We start from the raw sequence: 21,997 nt of genomic DNA on the forward strand, positions 1-21,997 counted from the left end.
TTTCTGAGTCATGATCTCTGCAAACTAGTTCCCTTCAGGACATTACTTGATCTGTGTACCCTGTCTCTCCTGGTTTTAGATGTTCTTAAAGCCAGACATATTCCTTTCTAATAGAAGGATGGGTTTCAAGTCAAGCAGTCTGTGGCTTTCAGTCTCACAAGCTACCCATCGACTTCTCCGAACCAGTTTGCTCATCTGAAAAAGTGGCCCAAAGGCTGTTGAGATGAAAACATTCGTGAAGTTTGTTTGCATCCCTTTAAACAGGGAGAGCCTCCTCCCACTGCTGCAAGGTGCTAACTAACTGCTCCTAGGGAAGACATTTAGTTTTCTTGAATGGTGTCCGGGCAGCTTGAACCATTGGGTACTGATGTCAGACCAGTACTCTGGATGCCTTTCTTATAACCAAAACCTGAAAATCCTCTGAGGATTTGGGAGAGGGAGGGAGGGAGGGAGGGAGGGAGGCTTTAAACTGTGAACAGCTTGGGTTATGAGGCATTCCAGACACACCTGTGAGAGAGAGCAAGTCTTTGTTTCAAAAACCTGAAAACAACCTGCAAAGGTGAATTAATTCAATACTCACTGCACGAGGCGCCTTGAGCCAGGATATGCCAATGAACTGTTGTTTAAGTTCATGGACCCCCTTATTTGCATCCAACACGTACCCTAGGAGCTCCATGCCAAAGGCTGCTCAGCTCTCCATGCCCCCCCACCCCCCTGGTAAGAGGGGTTCCCCAACTGAGGGCACCTGGAGTACACCAGGGCTAGGGTCTGAGGATGTGACAGCAACCCAGGCCATGGAAGGACAGCTAGTCAGAAAGTCTAATGCTTAGAGGACAAGAATCCCAGCAGCTCCCACCCAGTGCACAGCCTCCCTTTCACCAGGACCTGAGTGTTCTACCAAGGAGGCCAAGCCCCACTGCTCAGGACATGGACTGCCGTGTAACCCAGAGTAGGCTGGACACAAGCCAGAGTCTCTAGGAGAGCTTTCATGTCAGAAAAACAAATTCAAGAGCACCAAGTGTCAGCTGGAACCCTACAGAGCCCAGGCTGGGTGGGGAGGAGGCGTTGTCTCCCCACCAGAGACATCCTCTGCTAGCCCACAGTACTCATGAACAACCAGGAACTGTTCTGCTGTTTATTATAGCCAGTACAAAAGTAGCTGTACAGATGTGAGGTGTAAGAATGGAGATGAGGCAGAGGGGCTCCCAGTATCTGAGACTGTACCCCAAAGTCAGAAAGTGCCCTAGTCTGGAGCCTAAAGCATTAATCCCAGTTTGTACATATATGTGCTTGGGCTGTCTGTATGCTCCAGGACATCTGCTAGGCGTGCTGCCCCCGTGGGGGGCATCGGGATTCCTTGCCCAGCAGCTGGGCCTGAAGAGACAAAGAGGAGGCTGGGTCCTAGAAACGGCCTAGCACGGTGGCAAGCAGAGCCATGCGGATGTACATGCCGTTCTCAGCTTGGCGGAAATAGGCCGCTCGGGGGTCTGAGTCCACCTCCACACTGCGAGGGAAGCAAACGTGTTAGCACCCAGCTCCTGGAGAGCTGGTTCAGGTGAAGGCCCCTCCCCACACCAGCCCGAGGGTATTCTAGGACAGAGGGGCCACGTCACCTTATCTCATTGACACGGGGCATTGGGTGCATCACCACCATCTTTTTCTTGGCTCGGGTCATGATGTGTGGAGTGAGGATGAACTGACCAAAACACTGTAAAGTAGGTAGGGACTCCATTAGACTCAGGACAGAGATGGCGAGGGAACAAAACTGGGGCTTTGCACACTCACACACGGCCCAGCAACCTCGGCACCTGGAACGTGCCTCTCCCCGCCCTTTTGTATTGACGCCCTTCAGTCCAGCCCCAGGCTTCTGCCTTACGCCCTGTACTCACAGCTTCATATTCCTGGACAGAGCCAAATCGTTCTTTCTGGATCCGAGTCATGTAGAGCACATCAGTGTCGGGCAGCGCCTCCTCGATACTCTCGAATTCCTCCTGAGGAGGGATCCCCGGTGAATGCCACGCAGAGCTTTCACCACCCAATCCCTCTGGTGTGGGCTGAGCCACCAGGATCTCACCTGCTTGGTGCCTCGGGAGGCCACAAAGTCCCGTACGCTGGATGGCATGCGCAGGCTGGGAGGTGCCACGTAGCGCAGGCTCACACGGTACTGGGTGAGCAGGCAGGCCAGGGAGTGCACCGTGCGCCCATGCTTCAGGTCACCTACCATAGTGATCTATGGAGGCAGCCAGTCACCAGGTGGGCTCATGACAAGCATCCCTCTTCCCATTTCAAAGGCCTAGGCCTGCTGGACACAGTGGAGCCTGCCTGGAGCGCCCCCACGCCAGTCCTCCCCATCCTCACCGTCATGCCATTGACAGTCCCCAGCTCTTCTCGAATGGTGAAGATGTCCAGCAGGGCCTGAGTAGGATGCTCCCCGACTCCATCTCCCGCATTGATCACTGGTCGGCGGCAGTGCTTGGCTGCCAGCTGTGGAGACAGGAAACAGCGTAAGGGCTCTCCCTGCGTCCACTCTGCATCTCCTGGGTCCTTTCATCTATGTGTGGGCAGGAAGGGACATCACGTCCCAGGGCTCAGCCTCAGCCACCTCATCGGAGAGCACAGGCTGGCCTCACCTCCACTGCGCCAGGCTGAGGGTGGCGGAGCACAACGACATCAGCATAGCAGCTCATGGTCTGCACCGAGTCGGCAAGGGACTCGCCCTTCTGGACGGAGGATGTGGCTTCCGAGAAGCTGAGAACAGCACCCCCGAGCCGGGCCATGGCTGCTGCGAAGGAGCTACTGGTGCGGGTGCTCACCTCGTAGAACATGGAGGCCATGACCTTCCCCTGGGGAAAAACAAGTGGAAGGGTTATGTGCATGTGTGCCTTGGGAACGTGCACAGGGCAGCACTCACCTCCCACTTACACCAGAGGATGCTGGGAACCTCCCGAGACCTGTCACAGCCTGACATTCCCACACTACCATGACTGTGCATGACCCCAGAGAGCAAATGTCAACAGTTCTCTCCTGTGACTAATGCACTGTAGATCAGATGACCCCATGTATAAGGTCACTGCTGGGAGGAAGCCAAGGATGCTGGCCCAGGTGGAAAGGACCTTCGAGAGTAGAGACCTGCTTATGGTGCAGTCTGTATACATACATACATGCACGGACCAGATGGCAGCACCAGGCAGAGCCACTGCCCACTGTGCAGCCCTCGAGACAGGGGCCACAGGGAAGGCAAAGGTTGGAACCCACAGCCCTGACCTTCAGGATGTCGAGGCTCCGCTCTTTCTGCACCATCATCCGTAGTGTGTGTGCCACGTTGAACAAATGAGACATCTATGAGGGACCTCAAGTCAGTCTTGTAGGTCCTGTGCCCACACTCCAAACCCCCAAGCTCTGGGTGTCACCGCCCTGTATCCCCAGGTACCTGATCCTTAGTAAACTGCTTGACAGAAAGGATGTGTTGGCCCACTAGGGAGTGAAGCAGGGGTGACATCTGGGAGTGCAGCAGCCCAGAAGACCCTAGGTTCTGGGGTGATGCCTGTCTAGGTACCGGTGTTGCAGGGTAGCAGGGACCATCAGGGGTTCCCATAAGCTCTACAGTGGTGCAGAAGAGGCTGGTCAGAAGGCTCCCTACTTGGATCAGACTACAGAGAGCCCCCACCCCAGGTAAATATACATCAGCATGGGCTCACCTGGCTCTGCTATCTTCCTGGGTGGCTTCTCTTTGGGTTCCTCAGCTGCAAAGGACAATAGGACAGAGGTCACCCGGTGGCTATGGTGTGGTGGGCCCAAATGACAATGACCTCTGCTCCCAGTACTTGTGTTAAAGCCACCTCAAGTCACAGGTGCTACAGCAGGTTAGGGGAGGCAGGAAGGGTGCAGCAGCTATGGGGAGGGACCCAGGACTCCCTGTGGTGCTGTGCTGTATGGGCCAAGTGTGCCCTCCCAGGGCCTTCCCAGCTGGCGAAAAAGGATCTGAGGCAGAGGAATGGCCAAGTTCACACCAACCAGCAAGCGGGATTTACCCCATGCTCGGCTGCCCCATGAGATCCCAGCTCCTGGGCGGAGGTACATAGCTGCCCACAACAGAAAAAGGCCTGTGAGAAGATGCTATGGGATGCTTACTTCCTACTGAAGTAGCTGCTTTAGTCAAAGTAGGGCACAGAGGAGCAGACTAGGAGCAGGAGAGTGCGACAGGAAAAGGGACAGACAGTGGAGTCTTGAAAAGAGCCCGAATCTGTTCATTGGGCCCCCAACCCTGGCCTGTCATGGACACTGTGTGGAACAGAGTCCATCCCTCTCTAAGTCAGGCTATGGGGGACAGCATTTATCCCTATACAGGTCAGTAGGAAGGAGCCTACTTTCTGTACCACAAGGGCCTCTCTTACCTGGCAGACCTGGGTCAGAGGCCCGGTGGATCCGGGGTGGCAAGTGGAAGCGGCCATCAGGAAGGCCTGGGATGACTCGGCGTGGTCTCTCGGGTGTCTGCAATGGAGATGACCCAGTATGTTGAGAAGTCACTGACCCATGTTAGCCACACACAGTCCCTCAGGAAAAGCCAGCGGCCCCTTGTGTGGAGTTCACCCCACCCCACCTCTGCACTGTTGCAGCCTCTCAACATGCTGTCAGTCAACGGCCGGCAGACACACTGGCCGGTTGGAGGCACGTGCAATCTAACAAGGCCTGGGCCGACATGTTATCACCAGGCTCGAGACCTGGCTTCCTCAGCAGTAGACAGGGAGGCAGGTGGTGTGATTTTTAACTATCAAGTGTAGCACTTACCACCAATGAAATTGCTGCTAGCCCAGCCCTATTGGGCTGGCAGCCAGTTCCAACCCAGGGGCAGGGTAGTTACCGTGGTTATTTCGGTGGTGGCAGGAGTTGAAGGAGGAGGCTGTGGAACAGCCCCCTGAGGCCACTTCCGTACATCTTGTCCATAGCCTGGGGGTACCAGCACCTGTGCACAGAAGGCAATGAACAGGAGGGAGCAGGGAGTTCAGAGACTCTGAGAGAAGCAGACACAAGCAAGAAAATGTCACCCAGGACACAGGCCAGTGGGTCTATACTGGGCAGGGAGTAAAATGAAACGGTGTCCGAGGTCACTTCTGAGACCAACTGGGGACCACGCACGTACCTGTCCATCAATATAGGCGACCTCCCCTCTAAGGACCACACGACGCACAGTGCCCTTCACCTTCTGACCCTCAAATGGGGTCCAGTGGGCCTTAGAGAAGGGCATGTGGCTGGGGATTGTCCACTCGTGCTCCAGATCCACCTGTCCAAAGGGTCACGGGGTCAGGTCACACAGAGGACAACTTTGAGGGTGGAACTCTCCCCAACTCCAGGCCCTCGTCCCCACACCTCTACATAGGTGTCCTCCTGGAGAGGCAGATGGAAGATCCGCCGAGGGTTGTGGTGTAATCGCTGTAGCAGGTCATCCAGACTGAGCCGGCCCTCACTCACAGCTGTCAGCAGCAGCGGCAACATGGTCTCCAGCCCAGGGAAGCCAGGGGGAGGCTTGGGCCCACACTTCTCCTCCAAGGTATGGGGAGCTGTGAGAAAAACAGCTATCATTCTGGGAGGCAGGCTCGGCCACCTAACCCCAAGACTTCACTGTAGCAAAGCCATGGTCCTCACTATCAAGCTCATAGCCACACTGTCTGAGCTGCTCTCTAGAGCTCGGCCCCTGCACACATAGCTTTTCATTTTCTTGTTTTGACCAGCATTTGTTACTCCCTGTGCTTAAGGACCCCAGAATCCAGCCTAGCTGCCTCTTTCTTCCTAGAGCTGCTCCACAGCTTGAGTTGGGGCACAAGCTGAGGCAGGAGATACGTGCTGGGCCCTCTCACCGTGGTCTGAGGCAAAACAGTCGATGACCGCCATATTATCCCACAGGGCTTCCATATCCTCTCGGGAAGCCAGCTCGGGGCGGACCTCTCCCTTTCCAGGTCCCAGGCGCTCCAGGTCTTCCCGGTTCAGGAACAGGTGGTGAGGTGCGACCTCGCAGGTCACTGGCAGCCCTTGTGCCTTTGCAGTTTTAATCAGCAGGATCTAGAGGGAGAGGAGGGCAATCCACAGGAGGCCTCTGACATGGGTGCTTCTAAATCTCTAGGCCTGGCATTCTTTCTCAGAACAAGGGCCAAATGTGCCAAGGGTTCTGGCTTGTGCTCTCCCACCCCTTCCTGCCTCAGAGGACGTGTGGTAACCTTTGGTCTTCCTGGGAAAGTGACAGAGGTACCAGTCTCTCTGATGCACTCTCACCTCTTCCTTCCGAGCCACGTGGCATATGTGGACTGGACGCCGGGTCAGCTGAGCCACCATGAGGACCGCAGCGACACTCTGCCGCTCCGCATGGGCCACAATGGGGAGGTGGGAAGGCCAGGTTTCAAAATGCTGTGGACAGAAAAGAACGGATAAGAGAAATCGCTGCACTCATTAAAAGCCCAGGGCTCTGGGAAACCGCTGAAGCCTCTCTGCCGGCAGCTCATGTAGATGAGGCCTCAAGCCAAGAGACAGCATGTGGTGACACATTGCTTACCTCCATCCACTGGGCCACACTGTCCAGCCGTAACTCAGAGAAGGTCTCATTGAGGTAGAGCTTCAGGCCTGCTGCAGATCCGGCCACAGCACCCAGAGTCCCTGCATTTTCAGATGAGGCTCCCAGGAATAGGGCAAAGTCACAGCGGGCGCCAGCCTCTGCCAGCTAGATAGGATACAGATATATTAGGTAAGGCTTGCTGGCATCCACGCCCACGTAAGTCAGCAAAGTACCAGTAGCTGGGGTCACAGGAAGGTCAGAGGTAAAGAGGTCAAGAAGGCAGGGATATAGTGGCTCACCTTCTGGGCAAGGGCCAGAGCAGGAGCATCAATGATGGGGGGCCGGGTATTTGGCATAGCACAAACCATGGTGACACCCCCAGCCAAGGCAGCAGCTGTGCCTGAGGCAAAGTCCTCTTTATGTGTCCCACCTGGTTCCCGAAGGTGCACATGGACATCAATCAATCCTAGGAGGAGGTGGGGGCAAGATCAGAATTGGAGTGGGAGAAAATTCACAGCCACTGATACAGATTCCCAATCAAGAGCACTGTGGACAGGGAGCTCACACTGAGAGACTCTCAGGCCTGCGCAGTCTGTAAAATCTGTGGCTGCATTTACCACCCAAAAGCCGCACTCACCAGGCAGGCGCACTAGCTTCTGGGAGGTCATACAGTCAACGTGTACTTTCAAAGGAGGGGCTGGCCCGATCTGGCCTAGGGCCTGCAGATGCAAAGCAAATCAGGACAGATTTAAGGGAAGAGTGGGTGGCCCTGGGAGGAAAGTTAGGACCCATTTCTCTACAACCCACAGTCTTCTGTCCATCCACTTCACGGCCTCTGGAGCCACAGAGCTTTACCATGAACACAGTCATCTCCTAATCCCCAGAACACACTTCTCTTTCCCCATCACAGCACCTGCCGTTTCAGCACCCAGGGCTGCATTACCTCCACAAAGAGTTTGGTGCACTTGATGTCGATGATGAGAGGCACAGAAAAATCAGCAGCCAGACGCCGGGTACGGTAACCCTTGGTAACAAAGGAGGAAAGACGCCGACCCCCAGCCCCACGCATCGACAGGTTAATCACTAGCTCAAAGTGGTTCTCAGCAAGCTGATCCAAGATGCTCCGCTGTGGTGGGCACTCACCATCCACAGCCTCTTCAAAGTGCCAGTCCACAGCTGTTACCTGCCAACCCAGAACGAAGGTCAAGACCAACCTTATCCTGGTTTTCTGTCAACTGGACACAAGCTGGAGTTATCACAGGGAAAGGAGCCTCAGCTGAGGAAATGCGTCCATGAGATCCAGCTGTAAGGCATGTTCTCAACTAGTGATCAAGGGGGAGGGCCCAGCCCACTGTGGGTGGTGCCATCCCTGGGCTGGTAGACCTGGGTTTTATAAGAAAGCAGGCTGAGCAAGCCAGGGGAAGCAAGCCAGTAAGCAGCATTCCTCTGTGGCTTCTGCATCTACTCCTGCCTCCAAATTCTTACCCTGTGTGAGCTCCAGTACTGACTTCCTTTGGTGATGAACAGCAATGTGACAGTGTAAGCTGAATAAAGCCTTTCCTCAACCTGAGTCTTGGTCATGATGTTTTGTGCAGGAATAGACACCCTGACTAAGACAGTTGGGAAGGCCTATCTGAAAGGATCTAACCCACAATGAAGAGTCCATGGGATGAGGTACTGCCTGTTTGCTACCGGCAAGGTACAGTTCTCAACTGACAAAGCATTTCTCCTATATGAACAGGGTTAGTTAGGTCACTACTAGCAGTACAAACTCGCACACATGTACAAGAGCTGGGAAGAAAACAAAACACGAGAGCTCTAACAGTGCAGAGAGCCACCGAGAAACACACCCTACTTGTTCTACCCTGGGGCCAAGGGGAAAGGAGACTCCTGTGGGGCCTGCGGGACAGTAGGAGGCGAATGACTACGGACCTTGACACCGTGCTCAGTGTAGAAGTCAGCTGTACCCAGGCTGGCGTAGAGGCTGTACCCCAGGCTCTCGAGCAGCCGCACGGTCGGGAGCAGCTCACTTTTATTCTAAAACCAAGCAGAGGCAAGTGAGCTCTAGCCTAGACAGCCCAAGCCATGTGCTGTGTGAATCCCACCTCCCCGGGGGGCCCAGGTACCTTGTAGCTGCCAATGGTCAGCAAGATGTTCTTCTTTGGGATCTTAAAGCCAGTGCTGAGCATAGCTTTGAGGTAGGCTTCACAACGGCTCTCTCCAAAGCCTGCCACCTCTCCAGTACTGGTCATCTCTACACCGAGTACCACGTCAGCACCGGCCAAGCGTGAGAAGGAGAACTGAGGTACCTGGGGGAACAGCAGGATGGAAGAGTCGGGACAAGAGGCAGAAAGGGGGCCCTGTCCCCATCACGCCCACATAGAAGGGCTGGCCCTCTAGCTTCTACACTGCCTCCACAATGGCTGTTTTCCGGCCTTGGACTCAGCCCCAAGAAGCTCTGCAAACCCAACAGCCTTACCATTCTTGCAACTCAGTTCCAGTACCACCCTGTCTCCCAAAACACTCTTGGAAACAACACCTCCAATCTCCAAACTCCTTGTACATTTGGTTTATAACTCAGTTATGTAGGTGTATCACAGACTGTTCCATAACAAGCTATTTTTGAACCAAACTTCTTTTGCCTCCTACAGGGTAATCTCTTAAGAGATGATGGCCACCATATCATCCCATGGTTGGGCAATAATGCCTCGCGTGGGTGCGAGTTCATCTGTTCCTTGAGCTCTCTCCCTTAGCTCAGAGGCAGAAAGGGGGCCCTGGGTTCGAGTCTCCAGTAGCTCAAATAGTATAATTAAATAAAGCAGATAGTTGTCCCACATTTTACAGAACCATCTAGTTTTTCACCTGAGCTTGTTATAGCAATTAGGGGATCCTGTACACCAGGCTCAAAGGCCCCATCCCCTAATGTACCTTCACTCCCACGACGCCAGAGCCAGTCATGAGCCCCACAGACTCTACTTTCTCCCCCATGATGATCCTTGTGGCCAAGGCAACGAGGTCAACACCCAGTGTCTTGGACACGAAGGGGAAGGAGCGAGATACTCGCACGTTGCATTCAATAACCTTCAACTGGTCGTCCTAGGGGAAAGAACTTCAGGTCAGGCCTTGTGAAGCCCAAGTGTGCTGACACCTCTCTACTGACCTGGGCTCTCAGCCTCTCTCTCGATTCAGCGAGTGATCAGCTGGATGACTGTTGCCAGCCCTGACACTGCAGTGGGCTCTAGAAACAACCCCTTCCCCAGCTTTGCTGCCAGGGTGGGTGTGGGTAAGAGATAGTGCAGGCCAGCAGAGAATATGGAGGAACTGTAGGCTTTTGTCCCTTCCTGTCGACTTATTACCTTGGCAATGAGCTGCAGATTGAAGGGCCCCGTAACCTGGAGCTCCTGGCCCACAGCATGCACAATGGCTTTGATCCGCTCCAGAGTTTTAGGGGTGATGTCTTGTGGGGGGGTCACCAGCGTGGCATCACCTGAATGCACACCTGCATTCTCCACGTGCTCAGAGATGGCAATGGCCGACACGATGCCGTCACAGGCCACAGCATCCACATCAATCTCCTGGAGGCAGACAGGCAGAAGAATGGTAGAGCAGGGTCATTTTCTCCTCCTCCCCTCCTCCAGGGCTGGCGGGAGAGACCCTCACCTTTGCTTCCTGAATAAACTTGGAGATGACCACGGGATGCTCCTTAGAGACGGCGGCTGCACTGCTCAGGAAGCGCTCCAGGTCCCCGTCAGTGTAGGCCACATTCATAGCAGCACCGCTGAGCACGTAGGAAGGACGCACCACGCAGGGGTACCCAACAGTCTGGCAGAACTGACGAGCAGACTGCGGGGACAGGAAGTTCAGTGGGGCCGGTCACACTCACAAACAGCATTCAGCTCCGGCTTCCTGCCAGGCCCAACCTACCTCGAGGTCACTGAGCTCTCGCCACTGAGGCTGGCTGATCCCAATGGTATCTAGGAGCCGGGAGAACTTGAATCTGTTCTCAGCTGAGTCGATGGCTTCAGGGGAGGTGCCCAGCACTCGGCACTGCTGCCGATGCAAAGCCATGGCCATGTTGTTGGGCAGCTGTCCACCCATGGATAGGATCACACCTTCAGGGTTCTCTAACTCATAGATGTCCATCACCACCTGAAGTACAGGAAAGGACCCAAAGGCAACCAAAGGGTTCAAGGAAGTCATCTTCACCAGTACTCCCTTACCCCCACCCAAGTACCAAGGAATCCTGGGTGCCTGTCCTGTCCCACTTGTTCCCTAAGTACCTTGGTAGCCCTTATCCCTCTCACCTCAAAAGAGATCTCATCAAAGTAGAGTCGGTCGCACATGTCATAGTCGGTGCTGACTGTCTCTGGGTTGTAGTTCACCATGATGGTCTTATAACCCATCTGCCGTAGGGGGTGAGATACATTAGGGATTAGGAAGAAGCACACAGGGGCTGAAGAGATGGCCCAGTGGTTAAGAGCACTGGCTACTCTTCTAGTGGTCCTGAGTTCAATTCCCAGCAACTACATGGTGGCTCACAACCATCTGTAACGGGAACTGATGCCCTCTTCTGGCATGCAGGAGTATAACACTCATACATAAATTAAAAAAAAAAGAGGAAGCACACAGAAGCTGAGCCAAAGCCCCCAGTAGAGCGTGCCAGCCTGCCTGTTAGAGAGAGAGAGAGAACAAGATATCTTAAGGAACATTCTTATAGGACTTATGTTAATGGTACAATCCAGGATCTTGTTTGGGAGGACAGGCAACCACCACAGAGAACAGAAAAACTAGGAGAGAAGAGGGACCCTGACCTTCCGGAGCTGCTGGATGCAACCCACAGCACACCAATCAAACTCAACGCTGGAGCCGATCCGGTAAACGCCAGAGCCAAGGACCAGGACGTGAGGTGTCCGAAAGTCGAGGTCATGGGTGTTGCCCCAGTATGTCAGGTACAGGTAATTAGTCTGGGCTGGCCATTCTGCTGCAACAGTGTCAATCTGCTTCACTGCCGGGCAGATCCCCAGCTCCTGACGCAGCTTCCGCACAGCCAGCTCTGTGCTAAAGCAGGGTTAGCAAGGAAACATCCCATGGGCAGATGAAGATAAGAACGTCCCAGGTTCCCCTCCAATGGCCCTCACCACCACCTCTCACCTCAGGACTGCGAGGGCGATCTGCTTGTCTGAGAAGCCGAGGCACTTGGCCTGGTGCAGCAGGTCCTGGGGTAAAGGTTGTCCACGGTGTTGTTCCAGCAACTGGGCGTGGGTCACAATGCGCTTCATCCGGTGCAGGAACCAGCAGTCAATGCGGGTAAGCTCGTAGAGTCGTTCCACGGAGTAGCCAGCCCACAGAGCAGCAGCCACCACAAAGATCCGCTTATCTGTCGGTGTCTCCAGCTCCTGTTGGGGAAGGTCACAAATGGCTGGATGCAGGGGTGGACAAAGATCCATCCAGGGACGCAAGGGATAGCAAATCATGTCAACACTGCTATTATTATGGTCAACAAGCTCTGGCTGAGGGGTGGTGTGGAGCAGGGCCCAAGCCAGGGTACTTGCAGAGAGGAGAGCTGCTTACCACGTCACTGACTGGCTTCACTGTATGGTCAAAGCCTACACAGTTCTCATCTACCATGCGCAGGGCCTTTTGGAAGGCCTCCTCAAAGGAACGTCCGATACCCATGACTTCACCTGGAGGAAAAGGATGGAAGGGCTGAGAATGAAGGGGCAGTAGACTCATGGGTTTCACTTTGATCTTTGGTAGGTCTGCAAGGCTCATGGTGGTGGTGTCTTCATGGTGCTTCACAACAAAGAAACCTAAAAGCAAGCTGGGCATGGTGGTGCCCGCCTTTAATCCTAGCACTCCGGAGGCAGAGGTAGGTGCGCCTCTGTGAGTTTGAGGCCAGTCTGATCTACAAAAAGAGCTCCAGGAAAGCTAGGGCTTGTTACAGAGAATCCCTCCCTGTCCCGAGGAAGAAAGAAAGAGAGAGAGAGAGAGAAAGAAGGAAATCTAAACACAACCTCTTTTCCTTTCCTGTAGATACTGGAACTTGTTAGTCAACAACAGCAGCCCAAACTGTCCAGCTATCTGGCTTGCTTTATTCTGGAATCTTTCATCCTAGAACATTAAAAAGTCTGGAGGACGGGAAAATAATCCTGCTCTTGAGACTAGCAACCATCTGCACTCCTCTCTCTTTCCCACCACAAGACAGGGTTTCTCTGGAACTCACTCTGTAGACCAGGCTGGCCTTGAACTCAGAGGTCCAACTGCCTCTGTCCTCCAAATGCTGGAATTAAATGCCTGAGCTGCCACTACCACCCACCCAGCTGCCAATTGCATTTTTTCAAAAAGATTTTAAGATCCAATGGGTGGTACCAATCTTTATTCTCAGCACCTGGGAGGCAGAGGCTAGTGGATCTCTGTGGAGTTTGAAGCCAGCCTGGTCTACACAGCAAGTTCCAGGACAGCCAGTACTAGGCAGAAAGACCCTGCCTCAAAATGAATGAATGAATGAATGAATACAAATTTGCGGTGATAAGGAGACAGTCAGCAATGTACTGCTGTCCTGATACTGTCCCACATACCACACCCACCCACACCCAGACAAGGATCAGTTTATCTTCCTGGCTCTTCCCTTATATATGTTTTGTAGACAACTATATCACACAAACCAGCTCTGTGCCCCCTGCACTCCCACAGAAGCCCATCCCCACAAGGCCACACAACCTCATAAGCCCACATCAATTCCTGGTTTGCTGTAATTTAACTGCCAAACGCCTGAAGGACATGTAGCTTTTAAGTGTAGTTGGCGGTGAGGCTGTAGTACTTGTTTTAGATTACGATTTAGATTTCTGAAATGCAAGGCAATGGGTGACAGTAACTGTAGCCCTTGCTAGACACCAGTCCCATCCCAGAGGAGCCTGTCCTAGATACAAAGTGTGACCAACTTCCTACTAAGTGGGAACCATATCATTTTGCTAATCAGTGTCTTGAAGCTGAATGTGATGGCTCATGCCTGTAATCTCAGCAATTGTCAGGCAGAGGCAGGAGGATCACTGTAAGTTGGAGGCCAGACTATTCTATACATAGCAAGTTCCAGGCTAGGTATGGCTATATAGTGACATCTTGTCAGGGGGGTGGGGAATCGAGAGCCTGAGGCGGGGAGACTGTAAGACTTTGGGGACAGTGTATGGCTGCACAGTGGACACCAGGCCAACCTCATCTATACAGTGGATAGCTGACTACACAGCTAGAGCTGTCTCAAAAAGACAAAATCAAAAACACAAAGTTATGAAAGTTAGCAGGGAGGAGTGGGAGACATTTCAACATCTCAGCAGGGAATCAATCTGATTATCCTGTTTCCAATCCACTTATTTTAGCCACAATTTAATTATGGCTCCGTTCCCATGTTTATTATAATTTTCATGTAACAGAAACTCATCTCCAGAAGGAACATCTTGGCAATCTTGGAGGCCTTCTAAAAATTCTGAAACAATATCCGAGCCCAGACGTACTTGTTTAAAAGTCACTTGTGCTCTAGACCTGGAGCATGGTGACATGCTTCTCCAAATCAGTTGGTGGCACCCGAACTAGCGCATGCTTCTCTCACACGAGGCAACCAGAGACACTGTAGAGCACATCGGCTGGGATTCCAGCTTGCTTCACCACTGTGTGGTCGTGTTCATCACACAATATTCTGAATAGTCTGGTGGGTTTTTTGTTTTGTTTTTGAGACAGTGTCTTGCCGTTGTGGTTTAGGCTACGGTTTAGAATTTACTGCAGATCCCAGACTGGCTTTGAATCTACACTCCTCCTGTCTAAGCCTCCCAAGTGCTAAAGCTCTTTTGTTAACTGTTGCTATCTTGCTCTGATCTTAACTCTGTGTTAAAACAAATATCCACTGTAGATACTGGTAGTTGTTGCCAGAGGAGGAGATAGGCTAAGAATGGCTAGCGCCACCCTGACTTCCACTGACTGAAAGGAGCTTGCCTGGTGACCAGAGTTCAGTTCCTGAAACTCAGAAAGGTAGGGAGAACTGACTCTCACTGTCCTGACTCCCACATTCACACTGGTACGCACACTCCACACTCACGTATACTGTGCACACAAACAACAAACTAACAGATCTTAAGAATTAAGGATTTACAGGAAAGGATCAGTAACACTTCCCCTGGAAATATTTAAACAGTGAATAAAATGTCACTGGAATTTATCAACCTAACGATGCAGCTGGAATTGAGCCGCCAGCAGGATGGAGGTGAGAGACTATAGTGAACAATGGGTTCACAATCGGCGAGATCTGTTTGTTTGCTTTGATGCCCCACTCCTCTGTGAGCCCTAAGCCAGGTCACTTTTTTCCTGTGGCCCCTCCATTTACTTGTTTGTTAAATAAGAGAGATCAAAGAATATGATCCTAGGAACTATATTCCAACACAGGCTTCCAGATGACATTGACTGGACTCCTAATTGAAGAAAACTATGTAACTTGAAAAGTATCCATTAACTGAGAAAGCTCTACCCCCCCACCACCTGCTTTTTAAGACAGTGTTTCTCTATGTAGCCTTGGCCACCATGGAACTCCATCTATAGACCAGGCTGGTCTCAAACTGACAGATCCACCTGCCTCTCTCAGTGCTGAGATCACAGGCATGGCTAGCATGCTCTGCCATGCCCAGGCTGAGATCTGTACTAAAGGATCACAGTACTGGGAAAGCTGAGAACCACTTGGTACTAGCAGGACCCTCGGGAGTTCAAACTCACCCACACTCTTCATGCAGCTCCCGATCTTTGTACTGACTCGCAGGAACTTGCTGAGGTCCCATCGAGGAATCTTTACCACACAGTAGTCCAGGCTGGGTTCAAAGGCGGCTGTTCCTCCGGTGACAGAGTTTCTGAGCACCAGTGAGTTGGGTACCAAAAAGACGGAAGAACATACAGGCTGAGCTCCCAGTCCCTCTCATAGGTTCTGTCTTATGACTAATTCTAACTAATCCCCTCCCCTTAACACCAGGACCTCCCAAGTTATACCTGAGCTCTGGCAGGGGAATGCCCAATGCTAGCTTGGCTGCCACATAGGCTAGGGGATAGCCTGTGGCCTTGCTGGCCAGGGCTGAGCTTCGGGAGAGCCTGGCATTCACTTCAATGATGTAATACTGCAAATGGGAGAACAGAGAGAGCAAGTCACTGATACTTGGCCTAGAAAAGAGCTCAGAGAGGAGAGGAGAAATGACTGGACCTTTATTAGGGACGGAGAGAGAAAAAGACCCTCTCCAAACTCCAACCCTAACCATGACAACCCGACAATAGCGCAGTTTCTATGAGCCTCACAGCCTTACCTGCTCAGACTCCGGGTTCAAGGCATACTGAACATTGCACTCCCCAACGATCCCCAGGTGCTGGGTGACCTTGATAGCTGTCCGTCGCAGAAGCTGGTACTCTCTGTCATTCAGTGTCTGGCTTGGAGCCACCACTATGGACTCACCCGTATGGATGCCCAGTGGGTCTAAGTTCTCCATGTTACACACCTACAAAGGGGGTCAAGAGGCCCAGGAGGCTACATCTCCAGACCCTGCCTCATCTGAACGTTCGGGCCACCAGTGCCCCAGCACTCACCGTCACACAGTTGCCGTAGGCGTCTCTCACCACCTCATACTCGATCTCCTTCCAACCCTTCAGAGACTTATCTATCAGCACCTGGCTGGTGTGGGCAAAAGCTGGAGCCACAAGAGCTGAGAGTTCCTCTTTGGTGGAAGCAAAGCCAGAACCAAGACCACCCAGGGCAAAGGCTGCTCGCACCAGCACAGGGTAGCCCAGCCGCTCAGCAGCTGCCTGAGCCTGCAGTGAGCAGGAGACATGAACCAATAAGTCATTTCTGCACCCCAAAAAATAAGATTCAGAGGAAATGATGTCACCCTGCTTCTACTCAAACACCCAACAAACCTGTTCGAGAGAATTTGCCGCCTCACTGGGGGCAACGTGCTCTCCAATCTCAGCCATCCTGGCAGCGAAGGCTCGCCGGTCCTCAGTCAGTTCGATAGTCTCCACAGGTGTACCCAAGACCCGGACCCCATACCGAGCTAGTACCCCAGCTTTGGTCAGCTCTACACCGCAGTTCAGGGCTGTTTGACCCCCGAAAGTCAGTAAGACACCATCTGGGCGTTCATTACGAATCACCTAGGCAGGAGGGAGGAGCCAAAGGCATTAGGGGAGAGTAGGCCAAAGCAGCTTAAGAGCCCAGAGTGGCCATCGACCCCCGGCCCATCACTAGTCCCCCTCCTCAGTTCATCCTGACGAGTCGTACCTGGGTTACGTAGTGAGGTGTTATGGGAAGGAAATAGACCTTGTCTGCCAACCCCTGAGAGGTCTGCACTGTGGCAATGTTGGGGTTGATTAGTAATGTCTGGATGTTCTCCTCCTTAAGGGCTTTAATCGCCTAACAGGAGAAAAATGGCTGATCAGCCTCTTCTACAAAAGACAGGACTTAGGCACTTCTCCCCCTCTGTTTACTCCCAGTCCTTAGTAAGTGACTTCTCTTCCTCCCGACCTCCACATCTATACACCCGAACACCTGACCTATGTCCTCCCTGCAAATGGTGTTTATGTGCTCCTCCTCCTCAAGACGGGTTGCACATCCCGATGGGAAGCTATACTCCTTACCTGAGAGCCCGAGTAGTCAAATTCTCCAGCTTGGCCAATGGAGAGGCCCCCTGAGCCTAGGATCAGAACCTTTCGTGGTGGCGGAAGCCCAGAACCAGGAATGGGAAGCTCAGGGGGACAGAGGCGCTGAGCCAAGCGTTCTCTTACTGTGGATGCAAAATCATGGACTGTCAGAGGGAGCGAAACTCCAGAGGCCATCCGCATTAGACCCTCGCTTTCAGAAAAGCACAGAGAGGGTGAGCGTCCAGATCCGCTACCTCTGGGTTCCTTTATACAGACCTGGAGCTAGCCCTGCTTAGGTCCACATCCTGATTCTATGAAGGGGCTTACCTGTCTGGCCCCCAATGTTCCCAGCTACAGCTGCTCTCACAGTTTCTAGAAATACATCGAAGAGCAGTTCCATATCTGAAGGGCCAGCCCGGTGTTCTGGGTGAAACTGGACACTATTGAAGAGATCAAATGACAGAAGCTCTGACATCACTGCCAGGGCTACAGTGGCCTCAGGGGCACTGAGGGCAGCCACTGCTGTGCCTTGTTTTCTCATCTTCATGGCCCCTTGTCACCCTCAACACCCCCCTACTTACCTGAAGAAGGGCAGACTGTCGTGTACAATGCCTTCGTTGGAACCGTCATTGGCATTGGTGAACAGAGGAGCCCAGCCTGCCGGCAGAGTATCTGCATCCACGGCAAACCCGTGATTCTGGGACGTCAGAAAGCAGCGCCCAGTGCCCACCAGTAAACAGGGCTGGTTGTGGCCTCGGTTTCCGTATCTGGAGAGTGGGACACAGAGTCACCATCCCTCTTGCCAACCTCTCCCCCACTACCAGAAACACAGCTCTTTTAGATCCCATTGCTCCCCACAGCTCCATGGCTGTTTCCATGCCAACAACCCCCAGCTCTCAAGACGCTAAGTGTGGGCTCCGTTTCCTCTCACAAGCCTCACCTCATCTTGTAAGTTTTGGCCCCAATGGCTAAAGCCAACAGCTGGTGTCCAAGGCAGATTCCAAACACGGGTCGGGGATTAGGTTCAGACAAGACTCGATTCAGTGTGGACACCACAGTAGGGTAAGAGGCAGGATCACCGGGTCCATTACTTAGGAAGAGACCGTCATATTCTGAAATAGGCAGAAAAAGTTGACACCCAAGGGCTGAGGAGATGCTCAGCAGAGAGAAAGCACCATCTGTGAAGCCTGGTGGCCTGAGTTCAATCCCCAGAACCCATGGTAGGAGAGAGCTGACTCCCTAAAGATGCCGTGCCATGGTGCAGACTCACACCCACCCTGGACCACAGAAGTGAAATCCCCGGTCTCTGCCTTCCTTCCTACAACCCATCCTGACTCTTAGCTATTTCTGAGGGATAATTCTGCCCAAACCCAAGCCGCTTACCTGCGCAGGTCCCAGATACTCACTCTGACTATCTAATTTATGGTTCCAGGGTACCACAGTAACCTCAGCCCCAAGTTGGCAGAGACATCGGATCTGATTATACTTGAGGCCACAGTCTAGAGCACAGATCCGAGGGGCACCCCCTGTGTTGAATACCCGTGGAGTCTGAGGAGCAAAGAGCAACAGTTGACAGCTGTGATCAGGAAGTGTAACACATGCCCACATCAAACCCCATCTTTGAAGTCCTTGAGTTTGTCCCAATTGTGGCCAGAAAGGTAACCACTGGTCTTCTGTGTGCAAACATGTCCTATTCTCTTCCTCAATACCTTAATAGAGACCTCTGGAGCCAGGGGCCTGGCATTGGGGTCCACAAATGGTAGGGCTGAAGGCTCTGTCCCTTTCTGGACCAGCTTCCCCAAAAGAGACCCTTGTTCCCGCAATTTCTTTGTCAGCTCCCGAGTGTCCACTCCTGTCAAAACAGCACAGACTCAGATGACAGTTCAAAGCAGTCATCAGTGAGGGTAGATGTCTAGAACATTCCTCCTCCTCAGCCCTGAGTCAAACACAACTGTTCTACAGAATTCAAATTTGGACCACCCTGATGAAAGGGCACTGCCACCGAGTAACTTTGCCCTAAATATCACATCGACATTAAACCATGATCTACACAGACCTAATTACTGAAAATAACTTCTAGAAGAAAACAAACATGTTCAACAATATTATAGGATTAAGAACATAAGCTGGGTAAGGTGGTAGACATCTAAAGCTCCGGCAGATCATCCTTGGCTACACAGTGAGTTTGAGTCAAGCCTGGGCTACATGATACCATCTTGAAACCCCTCCCCAAAAAGAGCAGACTACACAATTCTCTCAAGGAAAACTAACAGACCCAGAAACCATTCTGTCTCTCTGTCTAGGCACCCTGTACTTTACCCAGACACGCCAGTGCTTGCTCCTGTACCTTGCAGGCCTGGAATACCATGTCGCTGCAGCCACTCATGCAGGGTGCAGGTGGCGCTCCAGTGGCTGGGTGTGGGACAGCATTCCCCAACCACCAGACCTGCCACATGGATCTCCGAAGATTCGAACCACTACAGAAGAAAAGAGACCACGAGGAGTCAGCTCAGAGACAGCTAGCTCTCAAAGGCATGTCCCTTTACGGTCTGACCACACATGACAGCGTGTCATTCCTACAGAATACTAACTCGTACATCTGGGATCTGCAGGGTGTTGTGGCTGGACCGTGGAGCGACCCACGTACACAAGTTCAGGCAAAGCAAATGAACTGGGCTGTACAGGAGGAGGTCTCACTCACCCTGCTTCTATCAGGGGTCTCAATTTTTGACAACTTACATATTAAGCAAACTCATAAGACACTGCCTTGTAGCCAGGTGATGGTGGCGTATGCCTTTAATCCCAGCACTTGGGGGAGGCAGGGGCAGGTGGATATCTATGAGTTCAAAGCCAGCTAGGCCAGCCTGGTCTGCAGAATGAGCTTCAGGCAGCCAAGGCTAGACAGAGAAACCCTGTCTTAAAACAGAATAAGAAAAGAAGTTACTGCCCTGTAAACTAAAATGCAGGTTTTCATAGGTTTATGACCAGGAATACTTTCTAGGAATAACAATTAGTGCCCCCTCATTAGACATCCAGGACAGTGTGGCAGATGGATCTGAATTCAAGGTTAGTCTCCATACTGAGTATGTCTGAGGACAGCCAGGGATGCACAGAGAAACCCTGTCTCAAAAAACCAAAAAGCCCCACAGAATTAAAACCTGCTGGGCATATGAACTAATGTCACAACTTGGGAGGCAAAGGCAGGTAGAGCTGAGTTCCAGAACAACAAAGGTTATATAGTGAGACCTCTCTGTAAACCTGGAACCAGGGCTTAAGCAAGTTTTGTGGAATACTGATCCTAGGCTATGGTGCCTTCAATATCTTAATGGTTGTGTTGATATTAGCACTTAACTCTCAGAGGTAATATAGTTTCCAGGATGGGGGTTGAGGGGAACCTCATTGTATAAGGAAACTTGAGTTTATCTAGAGGTAAACACTATTGAGAAGCAGAAAACGAAACGAGGCCAAGGAGTCCAGATGGTGACCAATGTCACTGGTATGTAGAGAAGGTGGCAACGATTGGCCTTCGAAGAGGTCTGACCCTTCTAGCTTCCAATGTCACCAATTTAGAGCGGTCTCCGCCAGCGTTTCTCAAGCTGTGGGTCGCGACCCCGTTTCTTACTCGCATGGTTTAACACAGCGCTGGGCACGCCACTGTTATCAAAGGGTATCGGAATCTGTAAGGATTCTAAGGACTGTAAGGACCTAAAGGATTGTTTACCACTATGACTCGGCCGGCTGCTTAAAAGAAAATCCTTTGTTGGTCCTTACAGAAATAACTAGAAATTGCACCCCTTGCAATTTTGAGAACTGTTCCCATAAACCCTTTGCCATTTTCCTTGGACCATCACTACACACAAGAGGGGGTGCTCCTGGAGTCTCCAGCTCTGTCTTTCAAGGCACCTAAAATCCCTGTAACCACGGTCGCCTTAGTATGTGTAGCTGTGGTCTCCAGGATGTCTAGCAGAGTGTCAGTGTCGCCACTTCACCGTTAACTTCTCATCTGAGGACGGACGTAAAGCACTGGGTGTGACTACCTTGCTCAGGCCGAACTCGTCCTCTTCATCTGAGGGAATACCGTAGTTGCCGATGAGAGGGTACGTTAGCACTAGGATCTGAGCTTTGTAGGAAGGGTCAGTGAGGGCCTCCGGGTAGCCGACCATGCCGGTCTGAAACACTGAAGAAAGGCAGGGCTGAGTTCTGGCAAGGGCACCCATCGGAACACTGCCCCAAGCGCAGCAAATCCCGGAGGAGATGACTGCTTCGGTCGTGAGTGATGAAAGGGACCTGGGGCTGAGGGTATCGATTCGGGGAGAAGAGAGTGCAGGAGAGGTGGACAGGTTAAGCAGAGTGGGTCGGTAGCCCGCCCGTGCTTGCTTACCCACTTCTCCAGCAGTCGACACAGCGGCCCCAAAGGGCCGGCCCTGCAGCACCGACCCGTCCTCCAACACCAGGGCCGCCATAGGGTCGGAGCTGACACAGGGCGAGCACCGAGACGCGGGAGGCGCGGCGAGTCCCACTGGAACCAAGCGAACACCGCGCGCCGGAGTTGGTCCACGTGGCTCGCTGCGCAGGGCGCTGGAGAGCAGGCGGGAGCCGCAAGCTGGAGCCCTGAGCGTAGTGAGCTGAAGCACGACTGCGACGGCGCAGGCAGCCGGCGGCGTGAGGGGCGGGGCCAAGCACGTAAAGGGGCGGGAACAAGGGTGGTTCCACAGCAGCAAAACCGGAGACAGGAGAAACCCGACCCTCCCAAACCAGCCAGTCCTGGTAGAAATGCACAGAGGTAGGGCTGTATTCCCT

At 52.7% G+C, this 21,997-nt stretch overlaps 1 protein-coding gene across 2 annotated transcripts; it reads right to left on the minus strand.

The window, feature by feature from the left end:
• Positions 1–1,121: 1,121 nt before the first annotated feature.
• Positions 1,122–21,821, minus strand: CAD (carbamoyl-phosphate synthetase 2, aspartate transcarbamylase, and dihydroorotase). 2 transcript variants are annotated; one of them, XM_080920418.1, is made up of 45 exons: positions 21,579–21,821; positions 21,235–21,374; positions 19,545–19,674; positions 18,907–19,049; positions 18,604–18,745; positions 18,138–18,309; positions 17,779–17,964; positions 17,525–17,637; positions 17,195–17,340; positions 16,839–16,970; positions 16,478–16,711; positions 16,151–16,372; positions 15,874–16,062; positions 15,566–15,690; positions 15,299–15,429; positions 12,116–12,228; positions 11,696–11,940; positions 11,356–11,602; positions 10,849–10,947; positions 10,469–10,693; positions 10,205–10,387; positions 9,901–10,119; positions 9,473–9,640; positions 8,671–8,853; positions 8,477–8,581; positions 7,488–7,727; positions 7,182–7,263; positions 6,844–7,010; positions 6,545–6,709; positions 6,268–6,399; positions 5,856–6,057; positions 5,368–5,558; positions 5,141–5,281; positions 4,862–4,963; positions 4,395–4,491; positions 4,032–4,082; positions 3,699–3,743; positions 3,431–3,600; positions 3,265–3,339; positions 2,631–2,843; positions 2,359–2,484; positions 2,075–2,230; positions 1,890–1,991; positions 1,614–1,708; positions 1,122–1,504 (listed from the first exon to the last, which is right to left on the minus strand). In XM_080920418.1, the coding sequence occupies exons 1-45, from the start codon at positions 21,658–21,660 to the stop codon at positions 1,402–1,404; spliced, it is 6,729 nt and encodes a 2,242-aa protein (XP_080776544.1). In that variant the 5' UTR covers positions 21,661–21,821; the 3' UTR covers positions 1,122–1,401. The 2 variants fall into 2 exon arrangements, with proteins under 2 accessions (XP_080776544.1, XP_080776545.1); XM_080920419.1 differs by lacking the exon at positions 4,032–4,082.
• Between the last annotated feature and the right edge of the window lie 176 nt (positions 21,822–21,997).

This window comes from Micromys minutus (genome assembly GCF_963924665.1).
Source record: "Micromys minutus genome assembly, chromosome: 1".
NCBI classification, from domain to species: domain Eukaryota; kingdom Metazoa; phylum Chordata; class Mammalia; order Rodentia; family Muridae; genus Micromys; species Micromys minutus.

What these genes read in the sequence shown, in the direction of transcription:
- CAD (XM_080920418.1), bottom strand. Translation starts at nt 21,660, where the DNA reads ATGGCGGCCCTGGTGTTGGAGGACGGGTCGGTGCTGCAGGGCCGGCCC. An exon ending in GCACCAAACTCTTTGTGGAG is followed by an intron (nt 7,264 to 7,487) that starts GTAATGCAGCCC and finishes TTGCATCTGCAG; the next exon opens with GCCCTAGGCCAGATCGGGCC. An exon ending in AGGAGGACACCTATGTAGAG is followed by an intron (nt 5,282 to 5,367) that starts GTGTGGGGACGA and finishes CCCTTTGGACAG; the next exon opens with GTGGATCTGGAGCACGAGTG.